The 18,873-nt window shown below is 36.3% G+C and overlaps 1 protein-coding gene across 4 annotated transcripts in view; it reads left to right on the forward strand.

Annotated features, from left to right (window-relative positions):
- ascc1 (activating signal cointegrator 1 complex subunit 1) overlaps window positions 1–18,867 on the forward strand; it is a 20,090-nt gene extending 1,223 nt beyond the window's left edge. For 2 of the 4 annotated variants that reach the window (XM_027177523.2, XM_027177524.2), the window contains exons 2-10: window positions 256–388; window positions 1,423–1,522; window positions 1,690–1,787; window positions 2,090–2,268; window positions 2,982–3,115; window positions 3,877–3,996; window positions 4,681–4,805; window positions 6,809–6,882; window positions 8,546–9,011. In XM_027177523.2, the coding sequence (XP_027033324.1) occupies window positions 271–388; window positions 1,423–1,522; window positions 1,690–1,787; window positions 2,090–2,268; window positions 2,982–3,115; window positions 3,877–3,996; window positions 4,681–4,805; window positions 6,809–6,882; window positions 8,546–8,662 (1,065 nt within the window). In that variant the 5' untranslated portion in view covers window positions 256–270 and the 3' untranslated portion in view covers window positions 8,663–9,011. Of the gene's footprint in view, window positions 1–255; window positions 389–1,422; window positions 1,523–1,689; window positions 1,788–2,089; window positions 2,269–2,981; window positions 3,116–3,876; window positions 3,997–4,680; window positions 4,806–6,808; window positions 6,883–6,996; window positions 7,366–8,545; window positions 9,012–18,828 lie in introns of those variants that run through there. The other 2 variants (XM_047817746.1, XM_027177525.2) reach the window with 2 other exon arrangements.
- Window positions 18,868–18,873: the final 6 nt, after the last annotated feature.

Genomic DNA, 18,873 nt, shown 5'->3' on the forward strand with positions numbered 1-18,873 from the left:
TTACTTGCATATTTGTAAAGATTAGGATGTTTTATGTATTTATAAACAGGTTAAGATCTTGCAGGTGGATTAAAGATTTAAACCTCATCTGGCAACCCTGCACAGCAGTGGCAGGGATTTGAACTCCCTTCATATCAATAGACTAATAGACTCATGTTACAAGTGTATGTGGGATTGAACTACGTCTGTGAACATAGTGGATTTGTCACACCTGAGACAGTCATGTGATGTTTTTTCATGGCTGTTGGCCTTCAGGAATTGTAAAGCGCTATGGACGTATTGAGGCCAGCACTTATTAACATCAATGGGAGGATTTATCGAAAAAATGCTGTTAAAGAGGAACATTATGAAGATGAAGAGGAGGAAGCATTCTCATACTCTGGACCAGGTAACATGTTATAAATATATATTTTAATCTTTAAACAGTTAAGTAAATAATATGTCATGTAAAAAAATATATATATACTTGCTGCCCACTTTATTAGGAACAGGTATCTAATCAGCCAATCATGTGGAAGCAGCACAATCCAAAAGAAATCATGCAGATACAGGTCAAGAGCTTCAGGTAATGTTCATATCAAACATCAGAATGGGGAAAAATGTGATCTCAGCCAGTTTGATCATGGCATGGTGTTTTGTATCAGAAGGGCTGGTTTGAGCATTTCGGAAGCTGATGATCTTCTTGAATTGTTTTTACACACAACAATGTCTGGAGTTTAAAGAAAAAAAAACATTTTGAGAATCTGCAGGCTGAAACACCTTGTTGATGAGACAGATCAGAGGCAAAAGACCAGACTGGTCTGAGCTGAAAGGAAGTCTTTTGTAACTCAAATAAGCACTCTTTACAACTGCGGTGTGCAGAAAAGCATTTCAGAAATTACAACACATCAAACCCAGAACAAGAGGCATAAATACCTGAAGATCGATGTAAACATGACCTGAAGCACGTGACCTGTAGCTGTAGGATTTTAGGCATTATTCTGCTGCCACATGATTGGCTAATAACTTAAAAATGTTCAGCTGTTTCTAATAAAGTGGCCTGAAACCATAAATGATATGTTTATATAAAGAAATCATTTCTTTTATTCTACTTGTAATGGGAATTCTCAGTTGATGAGACTGCAGAAACTCTTAACAGCAGATTTCATCATGTCTTTACTGGGTGATGAGACAAAGTGACAAAGTTTTTGTCCAACATCATGTATAATGAAAGCTTAAACTGAACTAAATCCCAGAGTAAGAACTTACCGAAATACATAAATATGCGAACAACAACAAATTCATTTTGGTTACATTAATATATGATGTAATTATTCTAAAAATCGTACAATATATTTGATCGTTTCTGATTTTCTTTCATAAGTCTGTGCCCCTAGTGCCTGTATTACTAGAAATTTTATCCTGTTTCATGCTGTTTTGCAGTCAGTGACCAGTGCATGGATGAAACTTGTGACACGGACAACATTGAGCAGACAGAAAAGGGTTTCCGCTGTGCCATAGACGTCCCAAGTGTTCTTTACAAGTCAGTATATAATCTCTTTTACTTAAACTATACTGAAGTTCTGCGGTTTTTCCCATCAAACAGTGATTTCTTTCTTCAAGATGAAATATCAGAATGCAAAGGGTCATGATTGGAGTTTCCTTTGGGATTTGATTTATTTATTTTTTTTTCTTTTTTTCTTTCACGAGGTACATCATCGGAAAGAAAGGCGAGACACGGAGACGACTGGAAGCAGAGACTAAAACTACAGTCACCATTCCCAAACCTGGAGTAGAGGGACCAATAGGTTAGAGGTTTTCTTTACCAAATATTTTTACATTTTCAAGGGAAGTGAAAAATCTGCTGTTTCTTTTCAGGTTCATAACGTCTTAATAAAAAAAAAAGAAAAGAAAAAAAAAAGATAAACCGTTGCTCCATCTTGATGCTCATCACAAAATGTTCAGTTGAAGTTTACAAGAACGGAAGGCTTATGTTGTGGTGACGCCTTTTTATGTGGTGTTCTTTTGGTTGAGGATTTGTACAGTGTGTTCTCTCGGTCTTCTCTGTGCACTCTAAGTGTGTGCTTGTGCTTGTTCTGCGGTTTTGCAGTGATCACAGGCTCTCATAAGGCAGCCGTGGCATCAGCAGTAACACGCGTCGAGGTTTTGATCGAGAGCTTCCGCAGGAAACAGCCGTTCAGTCACTTCATATCCTTCGCTCTGAACAACCCACAGATTCAGGAAGGGTTTAAACGCTTTAAAGAGGAAGTGTTGGAACACTGTTCTCAGGTGGGCTTCATTTTGCATAGTATTATTATTAGTATTGCATATTATATAACTTTTAAGTGTTATCAATGACAGTGTTACAAAATATTTATCAATAATTAATACCTGGATTATAGTTTAATTGATGTTCTATAGGTCTTGTACTGCTTATCAGAATTACTGGCACCTTTTAGAAACATTTTTTATCTGAATATACATTTTCAGCCAAAACCACATTTCACAACTATTGGCACCCCTGCGTTTAGAGTCTTTTGCATAGAGTCTATCCAGTCTATTCCAGTCAATCTGGAACAGGGCATAATGCACACTCTTTCTCACAATTATTAGCAATTTAGTATGGCCAAACTGTATACCTGCCTGCTTTTTAATAGTGGGAGGAAACCCATAGGAACCTATGTGTCTTAACATGCGAAACTGAACACAGGCCTACACCGATATATACACTTATGAAGATTTTTTAAACAAGCTTTATTTATTGTGTAGATTAGATGTGAGAATGTGAGATTAACCTAAAAAAAAACAAAAAAAATCAACAAAAATAATGTTGTAAGCCATAATCTTTTCTCCCCCATGGTCATTTCTATTAACCTACCAAGGGTGCCAATACTTCTGGAGACGAGTGTAGTCACTGTGATTGCGGACAAGGTCACTTGAGAATGAATAAAATGCATTTTCCCCCCCCTCTTTCTTTCATGTCTTTCATACTTTCTGTACAGGATATGGGAGTAGATGCCAGCATCTTTCAAAATCATCTAAAGCTGCACCTCACCATAGGAACCCTTGCTCTTCTAAATGAACAGGAAGTGATGCGAGCATCTGAGATTCTCACACAGTGTCAGGATTTCATAAGGTATTCTATTCTATGGGATCCGTAGAGTTGGTTTGAGTATTCTTTTTTTTTTTTTTGAGAAATATTTTAAATTCCCTGTAAACTTACTACATACTCACTTAAATCTTGTCATTTATAACATTCTCCCGATGCCTCAGTTAATAATTCCTAATGGAACAGCGGCGTTATCCTGTGTGAAGTTGTGGAATTAGCAAAATGATATTAAGTCTTTTGTTATGAAAACTTGAAACTTGAAAAACCTTTATTGCCCCTAAGGGAATTTCTTTTGCACTCAAGGAAGCCACATTAACATCCAACAACTTTACAAACATAGAAGACACAAAAAGTGACATACAATAATCAGTCCAATATCTAAAAATTAAAAAAATTTTTTTTAAATCTTTAAAAATTCTATGTACCTGTGTCTAATCTGTTCAGTGAAATGATGTAATAGCACGTTTAGTTTTTGTTGGTGGCATTCGAAATCTACATCCAGATGGGAGTAAGGAGAGCTCTAGGAAAGGTGGGTGGGATGGATCATCCAGTATCCTCAATGCCAGATTCAGGGTATACTGATCTGTAAGATTGGAGATGCTTTTAACATTAGATCCAGTAATTGTTCTGCCCATTTTAGTCACCTTATCCAGCATATTCCTGTTCTGGACAGAAAGACCTCCCCCCCAGCACTGGATGGCTAAAGTCACCACACTCTGAATAAAAGTTAAGTAAAACAATGTCAAGGTCGTTGTGTATGCTGGTCGTTATGCTGTGTATTCATACAGAGACATAACAGAGGGAAAGCCTTTAGATCTGGAGGTAAAGGGAATCGAGTACATGAACGATGATCCCTCACTGGTGGACGTCCTGTATGCTAAAGTCCGTCTTCAGGATGGCTCTGACAAGTAAGTCGCACACCGCAGATTATCAAAACAGCAATATTAATGTTTTCACCAGATGTGAAAAATTTTTAAAAACAAATTTCCATAATGATATTTCAGTGGTTATGTTTCCTTATACCAAAGAGCTGTTAAATGCTTAATAATAATTAGTCATAAAGTGTTGATTGGTTTTTCTCGAACAGCATCTCAGGCAGTAGTTCCTGTTTATATTAATGCGTACAGGAACCTCAGTTCAGTCGGATTCTAAAAAAGTTAACCTTTCACATACAAACAACCTCAGGGCAGAGGAGGTTGCGCTTTGTGGTTTCTCTTGTGTTTTTTTTTTTTATGAACTGTGACAAAAAGGAAAAGAAAAGCTTGTAAGAAAACAACTGTTTGTTGATTTTATAATGCAGATGATGAGAGGAACTGACATTCACAGATGTTCCACACCGTTAAATATAACTATAACTGAACATAAATTGTCTGCTGTCATTCATTAATAAAAATAGAAATTGTTGGCTAATTGATGTGGTAATGAGAAGAAACATGAATGCAAACTGTCATTTTTCAATAAATTGAGTAATGCTATAAAACTTTTGCACAAGAAATTCTACTTGATACAAATGTACATTATGTCTTGTAGTAATTTTTGAGGAGTAAAAATGTAATGGTAAATCTGAGTGGTGTGTGTGTGTGTGTATACAGACTGCAGCAGATAGCAGACAGGCTGGTGGAGTGTTTTGTAGCAGCGGGACTGATGGTGAAAGAGTGGGACAGAGTAAAACTTCACGCCACTCTCATGAATACACTGTTCAGGAACGATCCGTCAGGTACGCGTGTTCACTGCACACATGACGTACTAACACGTCATGCACAGCACCTACAGTACTGGTCCTGTACTACAAGCAGGAGAACACAGTGTGCTTGTGAATCAGATAACCTCCATGGCTCACTGCACTTATGCAAACAGATAGCCAGTGCCTAAACCTAATCATCACACAGATTAAAATAAAGATGATGTTATCTTTTATCTGTTATCTTCATTTGTGATTCAGCAGCCCTGGATTGGTCAAAACTCGTTTAGAGTAGCTGAGGCACTTGTCTTTATCAAGCAACTGATATTTGATATACAGAAGCCTTGTATTTGGACTGTATGTCCTTGTGTATGTCTCTACATTGCACAACTTGTTCTAAAGGTCACTAGAACTTAACTTACCATTATGTTAGAACTTGTGCACTCACTTTGACTTGCATGGTGTAAAATTTGTGCTTGGTTCCCCTTTTGGGATACACAAACAAATCTTTGAGTTATGTCTTATTTTGAGAAAAATACTATTCACTCCAGGCTGAAGTTATAGAAATAGAAAAGCTCCACTTTCTCTTTTTAATATACATATCTACCCTATGTGTAGTGTATGTGTAACTGTGTATATGTACTGACAATAGTGAAACATAGAGAAAATAACACTAAAAAAAACCTGTTTACTTGGTAGACGTCTCTTACAAAACAGTAGTGGCTGAGGTCTCAGTAAAGATTTAAGAAAAAAGTGTGTATTTTTGAACAAATTCAAATTTATTTGTATAGCGCTTTTAACAATGGACATCGTCTTATAGCAGCTTTAAAGAACATAATCATAAAATAAACGATTAATATAATACAAAAATTTGAGATTAATTTTAGATATATTTAAATGTATTTGTATTTATCCCCAATGAACAAGCCTGAGGTGACTCGGGTGACTGTGGGGAGGAAAAACTCCCTTTAGATGGAAGAGGAAGAAACCTTGAGAGGAACCAGACTCATTTGCGTGACACTGGAGGTGTGAAAATATACAGTCTGACAGTCTATCCTCAAAGACCACATAGAGATGGCATCTCCTCTTAGTATGTCTGAATACTTCATGACTTCATAGAACAATGCCGTCGATTTGTGACTCAAAGGCATTTGTAAAGGCTTCAAAAGACGTGAGCCATGCTTTCAGATACGGGTTTTCATTTAGTTTAGGTTAATTTAAATTTTTATAAATCCTTTGAAAAATCATAGCTTAAACAAATTGTCTTTTTTTCATCATTGATGTAGGAACGTTGAAAAAAAGCAATAAGCACAGCAGACATTCTCACTTACCTGCATATTTCCCTGTGTCAGTGTTTTGAATTCACTGCACTTAGATTTGTATTATAACTGACATTTGCACCACAATGCCAAAATGACTGTTTGTGGTGATAGCTCATGAACAACAGATGTAGTAGATACATAGTGGAAAATATTGGATTTTGATGGATGTTTTGATACAGTCTAAAAATTACCTGAATTTGAGAGTTGTATTGATGCTGAACCCTCTCTCTCTCTCTTTCTCTCTCTCTCACACACACACACACACACACACACACACACATACACACATACACACACACATGCTCACACACACACTATATATATCAAAAGTGTGTTTTGTGAGCGATGGTGTTTTTCCACTTGGTTAACAAAGAGCTCTTTCAGCTGCATTCAGCTGAACGTGTCATCTCTACACTAGTACACAAATGGCCACTTTGCTCTCTAAATCGAGCCAAGTCCTGTTTACCAGGTCTACCGCAGGACTCCACATCAGTATGTGTCTTGTTTGCTTTATTTCTCATTGTTTTTATTGTTACGAGGACTGTGTATGTGTTGCACTAGTGAGAATCACTCTGAACGACATGAGAGAGTGACTCCATTTCGGTCCTCTACACGTTCTACACGTTCTACACTGTCACGTATTATGAAGGAAGTGCTAAAAGTCGAGTTGTAAAGCATTGTTTTTATTCTCCTATAATCCTCTTCATTGTGTTTCAGTGGAGGATAAAGGAGGTGCAGGAAGGCCTGGTATGAAAGATCGAGAAGCTTTTGATGCCAGGAACATTTTGAAGGTAGGATTGATTACTGCAGTTTCTCTCTGCTTCCTTTAAATACATAAATACATAATTCAGAAAAAACTTGGTAATCAGGCTTTATTGGTAAATAAACTTTCAAGCATTTCACAGGTGCCAAGGTCTCAGTGTACGTTTATCAAAAGGATAACGTGTAATAACAAGGACAAGAGCACAAACAGCAGCAGTAATATACACGCATAGGTTACATATTGACTATTGAGCAACAGTTTTACAATAACACTGTAGAATTTTTTTATGTGTATGTTTCATATTGGGTAGGAAGACACACACACACACACACACACACACACACTATGTACAATATGTGGTGATATGTCAGAGAGTGACGGGAGACACTTTATCACAATGATAAATTCCATGAATTCTGTAACATGTTTGTTTAGTTTTTGCATAGTGTTACACAGAAATGTGCAAGGTTTGCTCATCAACAATAAAATGAACAGTATGTGCTACATTAACTAACATGGTTAATCCGTATTTATTTATTTATTTATTTATTTATTTATTTATTTATTTATTTATTTATTTATTTATTTATTTCAGCTTTTAGTTCTATGAAGTCTTACATAGCTCTGTGTCTTTATGTAGCACCATGGACCAAGTATGTTATTTTATCTCACGGTGTGCTGCATCATCTATATATGAACAAAATGACAATAAAAATCTCCTGACTTGATTAAAAGACATTATTTCTCTTAGCAAGTGATATTAAAATGAATCTCTCTCACACACACACACACACACACACACACACACACACACACACACACACACACACACACACACTTGGAATATGTTTAATATTCCCCACAGGAGAAAAGAACTGCACTTTAACTCTCTTTCTGTAACTTCCAATAAATTTGAGAACACTTAGTGTTTTTATATTTAAGTCTACTTTATTCACTCAATGTCTGCTATAATAGAAAAGACCCGTACAGCTGCTCATGCTTGTGCAGTTATCTAAACATCCAATCATGTAGCATCAGGACAACACATAAAGTCATGCAGATACAGGTTAAGAGCTTCAGTAATTTTTTACATTAGAACAAGCAAAAAGTGTGATCTCTGTGACTAACTATGGCATGGTTTTTGGAACCAGATGTGCTGGTCGAGTGTTTCAGAAACAAACAAAAAAAAACACAGTGTTTAAAAACCAAAAATATCCCATGAGCATCCTTTGGTCTGCAGGCTGTTACATCTTGATAAGAGAGATCCACTTGTTTTTGTCACTATAATCTATTTAAGTCTTATGCACGTCATGTGCCTTTGTTTGCATTTGTTGACAACTGTCACATTTCTCATGTATAATTATGTGTTTGCACTGGGATTCCCCCTACTGGTGGTAGCAGAATTACAAGTTGTTTTTTGTTTGGAGTCCAGCAAGTACACAGTGTTCAGCAGCAGTGTGCACACTTCCTAGAAGGATAGTCTGTTTGAGTACATTCCTCATAGATATCCTCGATAGTTAAATTCATTATGTGAGCATCTCATTACAAGAATATCATGCAGATAAACAGAGAACAGCATATAGAGTTTGTTATGTACAAATAATGTTTTTCATTGCAATTCTTTATATAGTGAGTGGCATTTTAACTCTCTCTCTCTCTTTCTTTCTCTTTCTTTCTTCTCATTTTCTCAGAGATTTAAGGAGTTTAATTTCGGTAAATGTCAGTTGGACTCGGTGCAGCTCTCTCAGAGATTCTCCTCTGACTGTACAGGATACTATTCATCTTCTGGGAGAGTCACCTTCATCTGATCTGTCTGTTCTGTATACACACACACACACACACACACACTTATTGAAACAAATAGACTGACAGTGAGTATTCTTTATTATAAAGCGTATATATCCCACCACTGTGGGTAATTTTACACAATCAAAAATAATTACACATTGAAGCCTTAAGGGTTTTCTCTATGGAGAAATTCATAAAGGTTCCCTTTTAGGTTGGAAGAACCCTTGAACCCTTTTAGGTAAGAATGTTTCTATCCAAAGCAACCGTAAAATTTTCTTTTTTTCTAAGAGAGTAAACTGAATGTGCTGTTCCTGATATCAGTGGTGCATAATATATATAAATAAATATAAATAATTACATTAAAAATCATTTCTGTATCATTCTACATTTTGTTTTTGGTATTCACACACATTTGGTATTCTCACACACACACACACACACACACACACACACAAACACACACATATACATATATATATGTTCAGTTGTTTTCTCCCGTGCTGAATATTAGACATATTTCATATTTCATATTATATACTTTAACTCTCTTTCTGTAACGTCCAATAAATTTGAAGACACCTAGTTCCCATCAGCTGCTCATGCTTGTACAGTTATCTAATCATCCAATCATGTAGCAGCAGGACAACACAAAGTCATGCAGATACAGGTTAAGAGCTTCAGTTGTGATCTCTGTGACTAACTATGGCATGGTTTTTGGAACCAGATGGGCTGGTTGAGTGTTCCAGAAACAGCTGATCTGGAATTTTCACACACAGTAGAGTGTTTAAAAACCAAAAATATCCTTTGAGCATCCTTTGGTCTGCAGGCTGATACATCTTGATAAGAGCGTAACTGAATCAAGCAAAATTTACACCCGTGGAGAGCAGAAATGCAGCTCTGAATGCACAGCTATCTACTTTTGAACCAGCCCATCTGGCACTAACATCCATGCCATGAATAAAGTCACAGAGATCACTTTTTTCAATCCTGATGTTTTAACTGGGAATTCTGTAGTGACCTGTATTTGGACGATTTCATACATTGCATATTTACCATCCAGTCTACTGATCTACACTGTACCCCTCCGCATCCTCCTCATTGTTTGGGGGCCATTGTCTGTCTGTGTCCTTGGAAAAGTTCTTCTGTTCTAGACCTAGATGCTTTCACCTAATGTTTGAGTGGAAAATTTTAGTCAGATATCTGTCTTCACTTCTAGAGACCAGCAGGGGGCATCATGGAGCTTAAATCTAGTCGTGTGTTGTTCAGTTTAAGGGGTATCCTGAAAGTCTTTCTATCTGAAATGTCTGCATTTTTACATTACAAATGCACACTGTATTCCAGATGTGAGGGAAAGAGCTAGAGCTTCACAGTCCATAAAGAAAAAGAGAATCTGAGCTGTAAACTGCACTTTCTAGTATCTGTCCATAGAGGTTGACTGGAATAACACCACTCTGTGGTTACTGGAGTCTAGGGGCCAATTATATTTCAGTCTTTTAAACAAGCAAGCCATTTCATGGACTGGGATTTGTTTAATGAGGTATCTTTGGCTGATCCTCTGTGAAGTTGGACCTTTTATTGTTAGTGTTAATCAGGCCTGTTTTAATTACAGGTAAAGCACTGTTTGGTGTTTAACATGATTATTTGTATTTCTGGGTATCCCAACTGAGCTAAAGACCCCACAGGAGCTAATGAACCTACCTGAACAGGAAATAGTGTTTGCTTCGGAGATCGTATGGTTTATGTGTTTTCTCAAAATTTATTCTTATATTTTTTCCTTTACTACATCTTGTTACTCACAGTCTGTCGTCTGTACTAGTGATATCATGTTGAAGAAGAGAATCTTTATGTTGGTTATATTCTAAAATCTTGGTTCTTGCCTCCGACTCACACAATTGTGTTCATTTCTTAAATGAAAATCAACTGATGAATTCGTCTACACTGGGATAGTGATGGTGAACTGGGAATAATAATAATAATAATAATAATAATAATAATAATAATAACTACAGTATACTAATCCACACTAAGGATTGTGTTAACTCTCTTCACATGAATTTTGGAGCATTTTGTTTATAACGAGACAGCTGAGACAGGATACAGTCCAAGCAGTCAAAAGGCCAGTTCTGGTTCTTTGACAATCCTGGGCTTTTAATTGATTTTCTTGGCTTGTCCTTCATATATTCCAGAATTTTCTGGATTTGATTGGAAATAATTTGACCTGATCCTTGATATTTCTCTTCTGTAAAGCTATTGGTGGATTGGTTGCCAACACCCCAAATCCCTAAACTCAAACCTGTTCATGAGCAGGCATGTTCAGCGTAAACAAGATTAGATCACAGATTTAGAAGCTTTGTCTGTAAAGAAACTCTGTCTCAGCTATGGCCAATCAACTGCTTTGAGAGAAATAATAAGGTCGTTTGTAATAAACTAAGAATTTAGCAAGAGCATTTGTCAAAAGCAGATTTTGCATTTTATTTTGGTTGTAACGTTGAGGCCACGCATAACGCAACTCAACGCTATCGTGCCTCAATCATTCTGCTATCTGAATGGCTTTGTGCTGGCTTTGCAGAGGAGCTGAATTAGGGACTGATAAGTGATATGTATGGTGCCAACTTTCCTTTACCAATACACAGCTGCTACGCCTGTCATCTTCCTAATTGGATAAAAAAAAAAAACAAGAAGTGAACATTTGCTAACATTTAAGTAAATGTTTCTTGGTGCTACTGATCAGATCCAAGAGTGAGTCACTGATACAATAAAATGATTGCAGATTTAGTTTTCCAGCTATTTAATCTTTAAAATCTAACCTAATAGTGACTTTTCCCCCTCCATTCAACTATTCAGCTGTTTGCAAATTGCCTGAAAAGCAGATTGAACCTGTTTAAATGATCATGAATAGCAGAATAGCTTGCTTCCTTTTTAGCTTTTATTAAAGTGATTCATCTGGAATGAGGATCTAATCATTCTGGGGCTTTCAGAATTATAACCACTGCATTACTACTGTCTCGTGTGCAATAGATTAGTTGTGTTGTGTATTCGTGTTCTCACACCAACCTGCTGGTTTCATTTTTTTTGTTGAACAGAATACTAGTGTTTGGCACATCTAATTTTATATAAGATAATGAGGTAAAAAAAGTATTATTTTTGATGTGATGCATATTTGATGTTAATTCTCATTCCACCACAGTGTTATGGAGGTGCAGGAAGTACGTTTGTTACTTCAGCACTCCAGAATCCCTGGTTTGAGTTTTCTGTCTGTGGTGTTGTCCTTGTGTTCGCTTTGGTTCCTCTGAGGTCTCAGGATTCTTCCCATAAATATGATAAATAATTTGTGTGCATTGTGCCGTACATTGGAGTGATATGACATCCAGAGTGTTTTCCCAACTCATGTTCCCACCTCATGTCCCAGGATATACTCTGGACCCACTGAGACTTAGTATAGTAGTAAAGCTGAATGAATGAATGAATGAATTAGTGACCAGTGACCAGTGCTCCTGAACATGTGGTCAATAGGCCTGGTCTGTAATCCACCCCTGGTATTTTCACGTGAGTTCTGTTCTGATGTTTATTTTTGCACCACTAACATTCTGCACTAAATATTGTACAGTAATTTAAGTCCTCAGACAGATTTTGACACTTGTTAAATACAGACATCTAAAACTATATCTATTAGCACTGTTCAATCTGCTGCTTTATGTCTCTTTTTCATCTCTTTCATCTGTCTCTCTGATGCTCTCTCACACTGGTTAATTAGTCAGCCCTCTTCCTCCTGAGGCTGCAGCACTCACCCCAAGAGGATTTGGCTTGATCTTATGTCTCCTCCAATAGGTCGTGATTAATGAGCCTTAGTTGCTGTAGGCATAGACTTCTGGGCCTCTGCAAAGTGAACACAGGAAACAGATGTTCCTCTTCTGCATCATGTTTGAGATTTGGATCTTGTAGCTTGTGTACTGCTGGAGACAGTACACAAGCCCTGATCGTTCCCTGATCATTTACTTTGGTGTTTGGTCTTTGGTGTTTGAGACCTCTTCTATTTTTGCATGACTGTCAGCTTGAGGAATCAAATGAAGTAGCTGTGCATTTTTCTCAATCCAGAAAATTCTGAATGTTGATCTATCAGCAAATTAGTGACACATAGAAGTGCAAAGATCAGCAGTGACAACAATGATCCGGTCCAAGTAATTAAGGAAAAGTCGATAATTGCAGTAATCTATAGAATTAGTGGTCAGCACTAGAAGGTGCCTCGTCAGATCCTCTAGTCCAGTAGCCTGAGTGCTGAGATCAGAGTAAAAGCCTTGAATGGATCTTAAAAGATCCATTATCCTGAATATCGACACCACCTCATAGAACAACATGCTTCATTTTTATAATGAATAAAATAATTATATTTTAAAAGAGTAAATAAAACTCTGTACTATGCTAATGAATTGTGCTGTTATCAGAATCAGAGCTATTTCTAAGCGTGATGCTGTCCCTGCTATGTTTGGCACTTGTTTTAGGGTTGTCATATTGAAACAGCATCTGTATTGCATGTGTGATTTCAAAAGACATGAGCTCATGTTTTAACACTTTTCTCTCAACTGAGAAAATTGTTGACCCGACACTAATTTCAAGTCATGTCAAGAAGCTTTTATTGTCATTTAAACCATATATAGCTGTTGCAGTACACAATGAAATGAGTCATCAATTCTCCAGGACCATGGTGCCCACATAAAGCAAAGACAGAGCTAAGGACTTAAATAAGTTAGTCCTAGCCACATAAAGTGCATCTAATATATATATATATATATATATATATATATAGTATGAGATATACTACAAGACATTACATAAAAGACAAAAACAGTGCCGTTCAGTGTAAATACTGTATGGTCAGTGAATATTGTGTGTGCAGAAATACTGGAATGAACTCTAGTATTATAGCAGCAGTCACATGAGGTATTGCTATGTATTGTGCAAAACAGCAATCGACTGAAATGTGAAAGACAGCATGTGCAAAGAGCAAAAATAGTGTGCAAAAACAGCATGTAACATTTTTATATGGTGGTGCTGTAGACATGGATGTACAGTATATTAGAAGTCATTGCAGTCATTACAGTTTATTGTGCGTGTGTGTGTATTGTGCTCAGCACGGTTCACTTCAGTTATTGAGGAGTCTGATGGCTTGTGGAAAGAAACTGTTACACAGTCTGGTCTTGAGGGTGCTAATGCTTCGGTAACTTTTTACAGGTACCGAAGCATTTATAATCGAAGTCTTAAGGTGGTTATTTAATTTTGTTAGTAAACCATGATTCTGTGTGTAATTTGAGCCATCTTTCTTACACTGGAGCAATGGATTAAATACAAATCTTCCCTCAGGCTTTGCAGCGTCCATCGATCAATGGAAAGTGAGGAACTTTTTTTTTTTTTAACGTTGAGATTTATGGACTACATTAGTAGTACATAAGCACAGACTGAAAAGTAGTCCTGTATCTAAAAAGGATGAACATAGATTTACAGCTTCATATAAATGCCATGACATTTCATGCGATTCATGAAAACCTCCAACAAAAACAAGTGCTTTGCATAGACCTATTCTGATGCGCCAGTAGTTTTGCTCAGATGTTTTGCATTATGAGTGAGAGAATTTGGAGTAAATAACCTTTTTATTCTTTGCTTAGAACAGGGAAATACAATATATTGAATGTATTATTGTCTGTGTTAGATGCAGTAGATTGAAATTAGTTAGGTTTAATGTTTCAGCACAAAGTGTTCTCCACTATTGGAACATTAAGGCCAGTTTATTGGTTTTTGGTCAGCAACTGAAAGTTAAAGCTTAGACGAGGATCACAAAAAAAGAAACTAAAAAATAGTGATATCAGTGAGTCACAAACCATATATTGTTATTCACTTTAAGTTATATTAACTGGTCCCTGGTGGTCCAGCAGGTAAGGATCCCAGCCTCTCACCACTACTGACTGGGCTCGGATCCTGTGCACTGAACCAACCTAGCTGACGGGTCGACTCCCAACGCCGGCCCCAAGCCTGGATAAAATGGGAGGGTTGCATCAGGAAAGACATCCAATATAAAACCTGTGCCAAAATCATATATGTACATTAGATGGTCTGCTGTGAAGACCCTGAGCAGGTAAAAGCTGAAGGATGATGACAAAATTAATTCACTTCAAGACTTCTATGTATCCTGTTGTTATAATACATCAAGATGCAGATATGAGGGAATAAAAGCTGAAATCATAAACTCTATAACTAACTCTATAACTCAAACGTACTTATAAACGTTGTATAGCACAAAAACATGACTTGGCCTTGTGTGTCCAGTAGTTAAATAGGGTTCTGTATGTAAAACAAGCTCCTGTTATCACTTCTGTTATAGCAGCTACATAGCAGCCATTCCCTGACCCAGCCTCTTTTTTTTCACTCCTTTAAAGTTAGAGACAAAAAAGATCCAATTTACAAAGATTGTTACAAAGCCCTGATCCTGGAGACTCATAAATGGTAAATAAATGTCTCTCACCGATTCACCATATCAACAATCATACATGATTTTAATTTACTTGTGTGTCCGAGAGTGTTTGCCAAGATCTTGTTGTTACTATAGCAACAATAACATACAGTCTATCGCATTAGTAAGAGTGCATTCATATCAGCACTTATTTTGTCTTGTAACTGGCACTACTGTTATAGCTGCTGTTATAGGAATTTAATCAACACCTTCTGAATCAAATTCAACAGCGCTGTAGTATAATTATTCATGACTGCTGCAGGGAAAGTAACTTTCACAGGCAAATGGAAGACAAATACTAAGTTAAGGTATAACAAAGCTATAGACTTAATAACAGTTGAGGCAAATATCAGAAAATTAATTAGAAAACAAATAAGACAGAATGTTGATCTTCATAACATATGGAAATAGCAAACATAACGAATAATCAAGCTTTCATTATCTTAGGTTTTTGCAAAAGCTATAAATTCCTACGCTTTCTCCAAAGGGAATAAGGTTACATTGGAATATAAGCGTCGACACTTGAGAACCAGGAGCCCTTTTTGAATTTGTGATTCAAAACAATTTACTGATACATAATAATAAGGAGATAAAGCATTAATGTGCTCATTAAAAACTGTTGGTGTTTAAAGGTTTTCAGAGCAAAATCTGGGGACATGATTAATACGTGGGTGGATTCTGGCAGGTTGCTGCCTTCGGCTGATGCTGGTGAGGTTTTGATGTGTTATTAGAGAAGTTTTAAAGGTTCACTGCAATGAAGAGCAATCGCAGTTTGATTTTTTTCCCCCCACACTTACAACAATGATCATTTGCATATGAACCCCAAAACCAAAGAAAAACACATCTCAGAGAATCCATAGTGAAAATTATCCAACACGTGACAGCTGGATGTCTGTTTATTTAAAACTACAAATCACTGTCATTTTAATATGCTGTAATTTGCTATCAACTACATAACTCACTATTTTCTGTAATTAAACTAAGAAAGATTGCGAATCTCCCTTCACGTTACAGCCTAACCGCTGTTTATTTGAAAAACTCCCAAAGTTTATATCAGATATGATTAAAGAATTTTGTCTCCTCACACTTTGTTTAAATAAGAATGTATGTGAGACTCTATGTATATGTAATTCAGCCTGAAAACCTCCAGCCCACTGAATAAATGAGTCCTCGAAACATCTGCTCTGTACTCATCTCCTGCAGCCATCATTCATCACCAGTTACTCATCACCTACATGCTTATTTATGCCTCATTAACAAGATCTCCAGTTACTGTATTTTTGCACTGATGGCAAGGCTTTTCTCCAGTGCTGTGCTATAGCTAAGTGCAAAATTCTACACAGCCATACAAACCCAAAATGAAAAAGATAAAGACATTTACAACAATGAGACATTTAGTTTGTTAAACTTCATGCATTATCCATCACAAGAAATTTTTCAGATAGTTTATGATTGAAGATATCAAAAAGAAAAGAAAAGAAATTTTGCTCCATTTCTGAGATGTTCTCTAATAAGCTTATATTTTGGTATTACACGTCTCTAACCTTTTGTAAGCTCTTAACAGGTTTTAGAAACTCTCAAGCCGTAATAACCCGCTTTACTCCCACTGTGAAGCCATACTTTACTGCATGCGAAGCATTACAGCTTAATACTCAAATAAAACAAATCAAAACAAAGTGGATATTTATATGTGCATTACCAGCTTTGTGGATTTGCCTATTAAGGTTTCTCATTAATAACATCAGAAAGCTCCAGCCTGTTCTGTCCACAGAGGCCACTCGGGTGCTTGTCCCTTATTATATTGAGATTGGGGAACTGCCAATTAATAAACTTATAGCTAAACCAGGACCATGTTTTTCACATGTATGTTTCTGAGTTTGCTATATTGAATAGTTTCAGGGCTATTGAGGACATGTCTATAAACTCAATTATAGCTTAGATGCAAGCTTAAGCAAGGTGCAATCCAACTACACATCCAGTCTTACTGCATTACCAATTATTATATTACAATTATAATAAACATTAGCTGAGTTTAGTTAAAGAGAAGCTAAACGGTATTTAACAGTAAATATGCCTTTCTTAGCGCTTAAATATACTCATAAAAAAATAAAAATAAAAATGCACATCCCGGTTGCACTTTCTAGATGATTGTGTTTCTTTGTTCTATTCTTTAGAAGCGTGAATAATTTCTGCACCCAAATGCTGCCCAGCATGCTGGGGTTTTCGCAAAAGATCTTTGTAGACAGCCTGAATTCAATTACAATCTGATAATAATAATGACAATCAGGAGCAATGACAATCTCACAGTAGTATATACAGATCAAAAAAACATCTACGCTAAAGATATCTAATTATAGAACATAAATGTATCATCACAGTAATCCAGTTCTCACTTGTGCTTGAAGAAATGTATTAGGCCATTCGCTAATAAGCATACAAATGAAAAGGGTTCAACACGACTTGATTTGTGTTTTGGGGGAAAAAACACAAACACGGTGAATTCAAATGGACTGACTATATGCACAGAACACAGAGACGGATACTCCCAGGTATCTAATATTTTTTTACGTGTTAATCTAATATTTTTTTACTTGTTAATTTGACAAGATTTACACCATGCTCTCAATCTTTGCATGCTGTCATTACAGTGTTTTAATGAATATTTACACAGCTTCTCTTGAAGTGCTGTCAGAGACACAGTCTGAAAAAGCATTATTGATTCATAATTAAACCTTATATGTAGATGATATTGATGCTATTGGAGCCATCTTCACTCTGCTGTGGTTTATATGCATTTATGCTTGCTTGTAATTTATCCTTTTTTTTACTTTGTTTCTTGCTTCAGTTGGGACAGGTATTTGCCAAGTGTGATTTTCGCCTAGATATTAAAAACCAAGAAATAATAGCATGTCTTTATCGTGTTTTTCAATGTATACATTTCTGAAAACTTAGCAGGATTATGAATGAGGTGTGTGTGAAAGTGAGTGAACTAACAGTGCAGTATTGTTCAAGAATTAACTAGAGTCTGAAGACCTGGATGCAAATGTCCTTCTTTATATGGGTGCTATTATGATCATGCATCTATAAACAGGAAACTTGTGTGCTGATATCACATATGTTGATTTGATCTTTGATCTTGTGGTAGCATATATATATATATATATATATATATATATATATATATATATATATATATATATATATATATATATAAGAAAGGCTAAACAATCTACAAATGATATCATTGTTTATATGTATATATGTATGTATGTATGATAGAACTTATAAATGAATACATTTTGTCTCTCCCTACTGCTGTACATCTCTCTCTCTCTCTCTCTCTCTCTCTCTCTCTCTCTCTCTCTCTCTCTCCTGGTGTGTGTGCTTGAGAGGGAGAGGGAGAGAGAGAGAGAGAGAGAGAGAGAGAGAGAGAGAGATGTACAGCAGTAGGGAGAGATAAAATGTATTCATTTATAAGTTCTATCATACATGCATACACACACACACACACACACACACACACACACACATATATATATATATATATATATATATATATATATATATATATATATATATATACACAAAAATACAATCATATGTATATATCATATTATCTCTCTCTCTCTCTCTCTCTCTCTCTGTCTCTCTCTGTCTCTCCCTCTCAAGCATACACACCAGGAGACACACACACACACACACACACACACACACACACACACACACACA

Source organism: Tachysurus fulvidraco, chromosome 8 (genome assembly GCF_022655615.1).
Source record: "Tachysurus fulvidraco isolate hzauxx_2018 chromosome 8, HZAU_PFXX_2.0, whole genome shotgun sequence".
Taxonomy (NCBI): domain Eukaryota; kingdom Metazoa; phylum Chordata; class Actinopteri; order Siluriformes; family Bagridae; genus Tachysurus; species Tachysurus fulvidraco.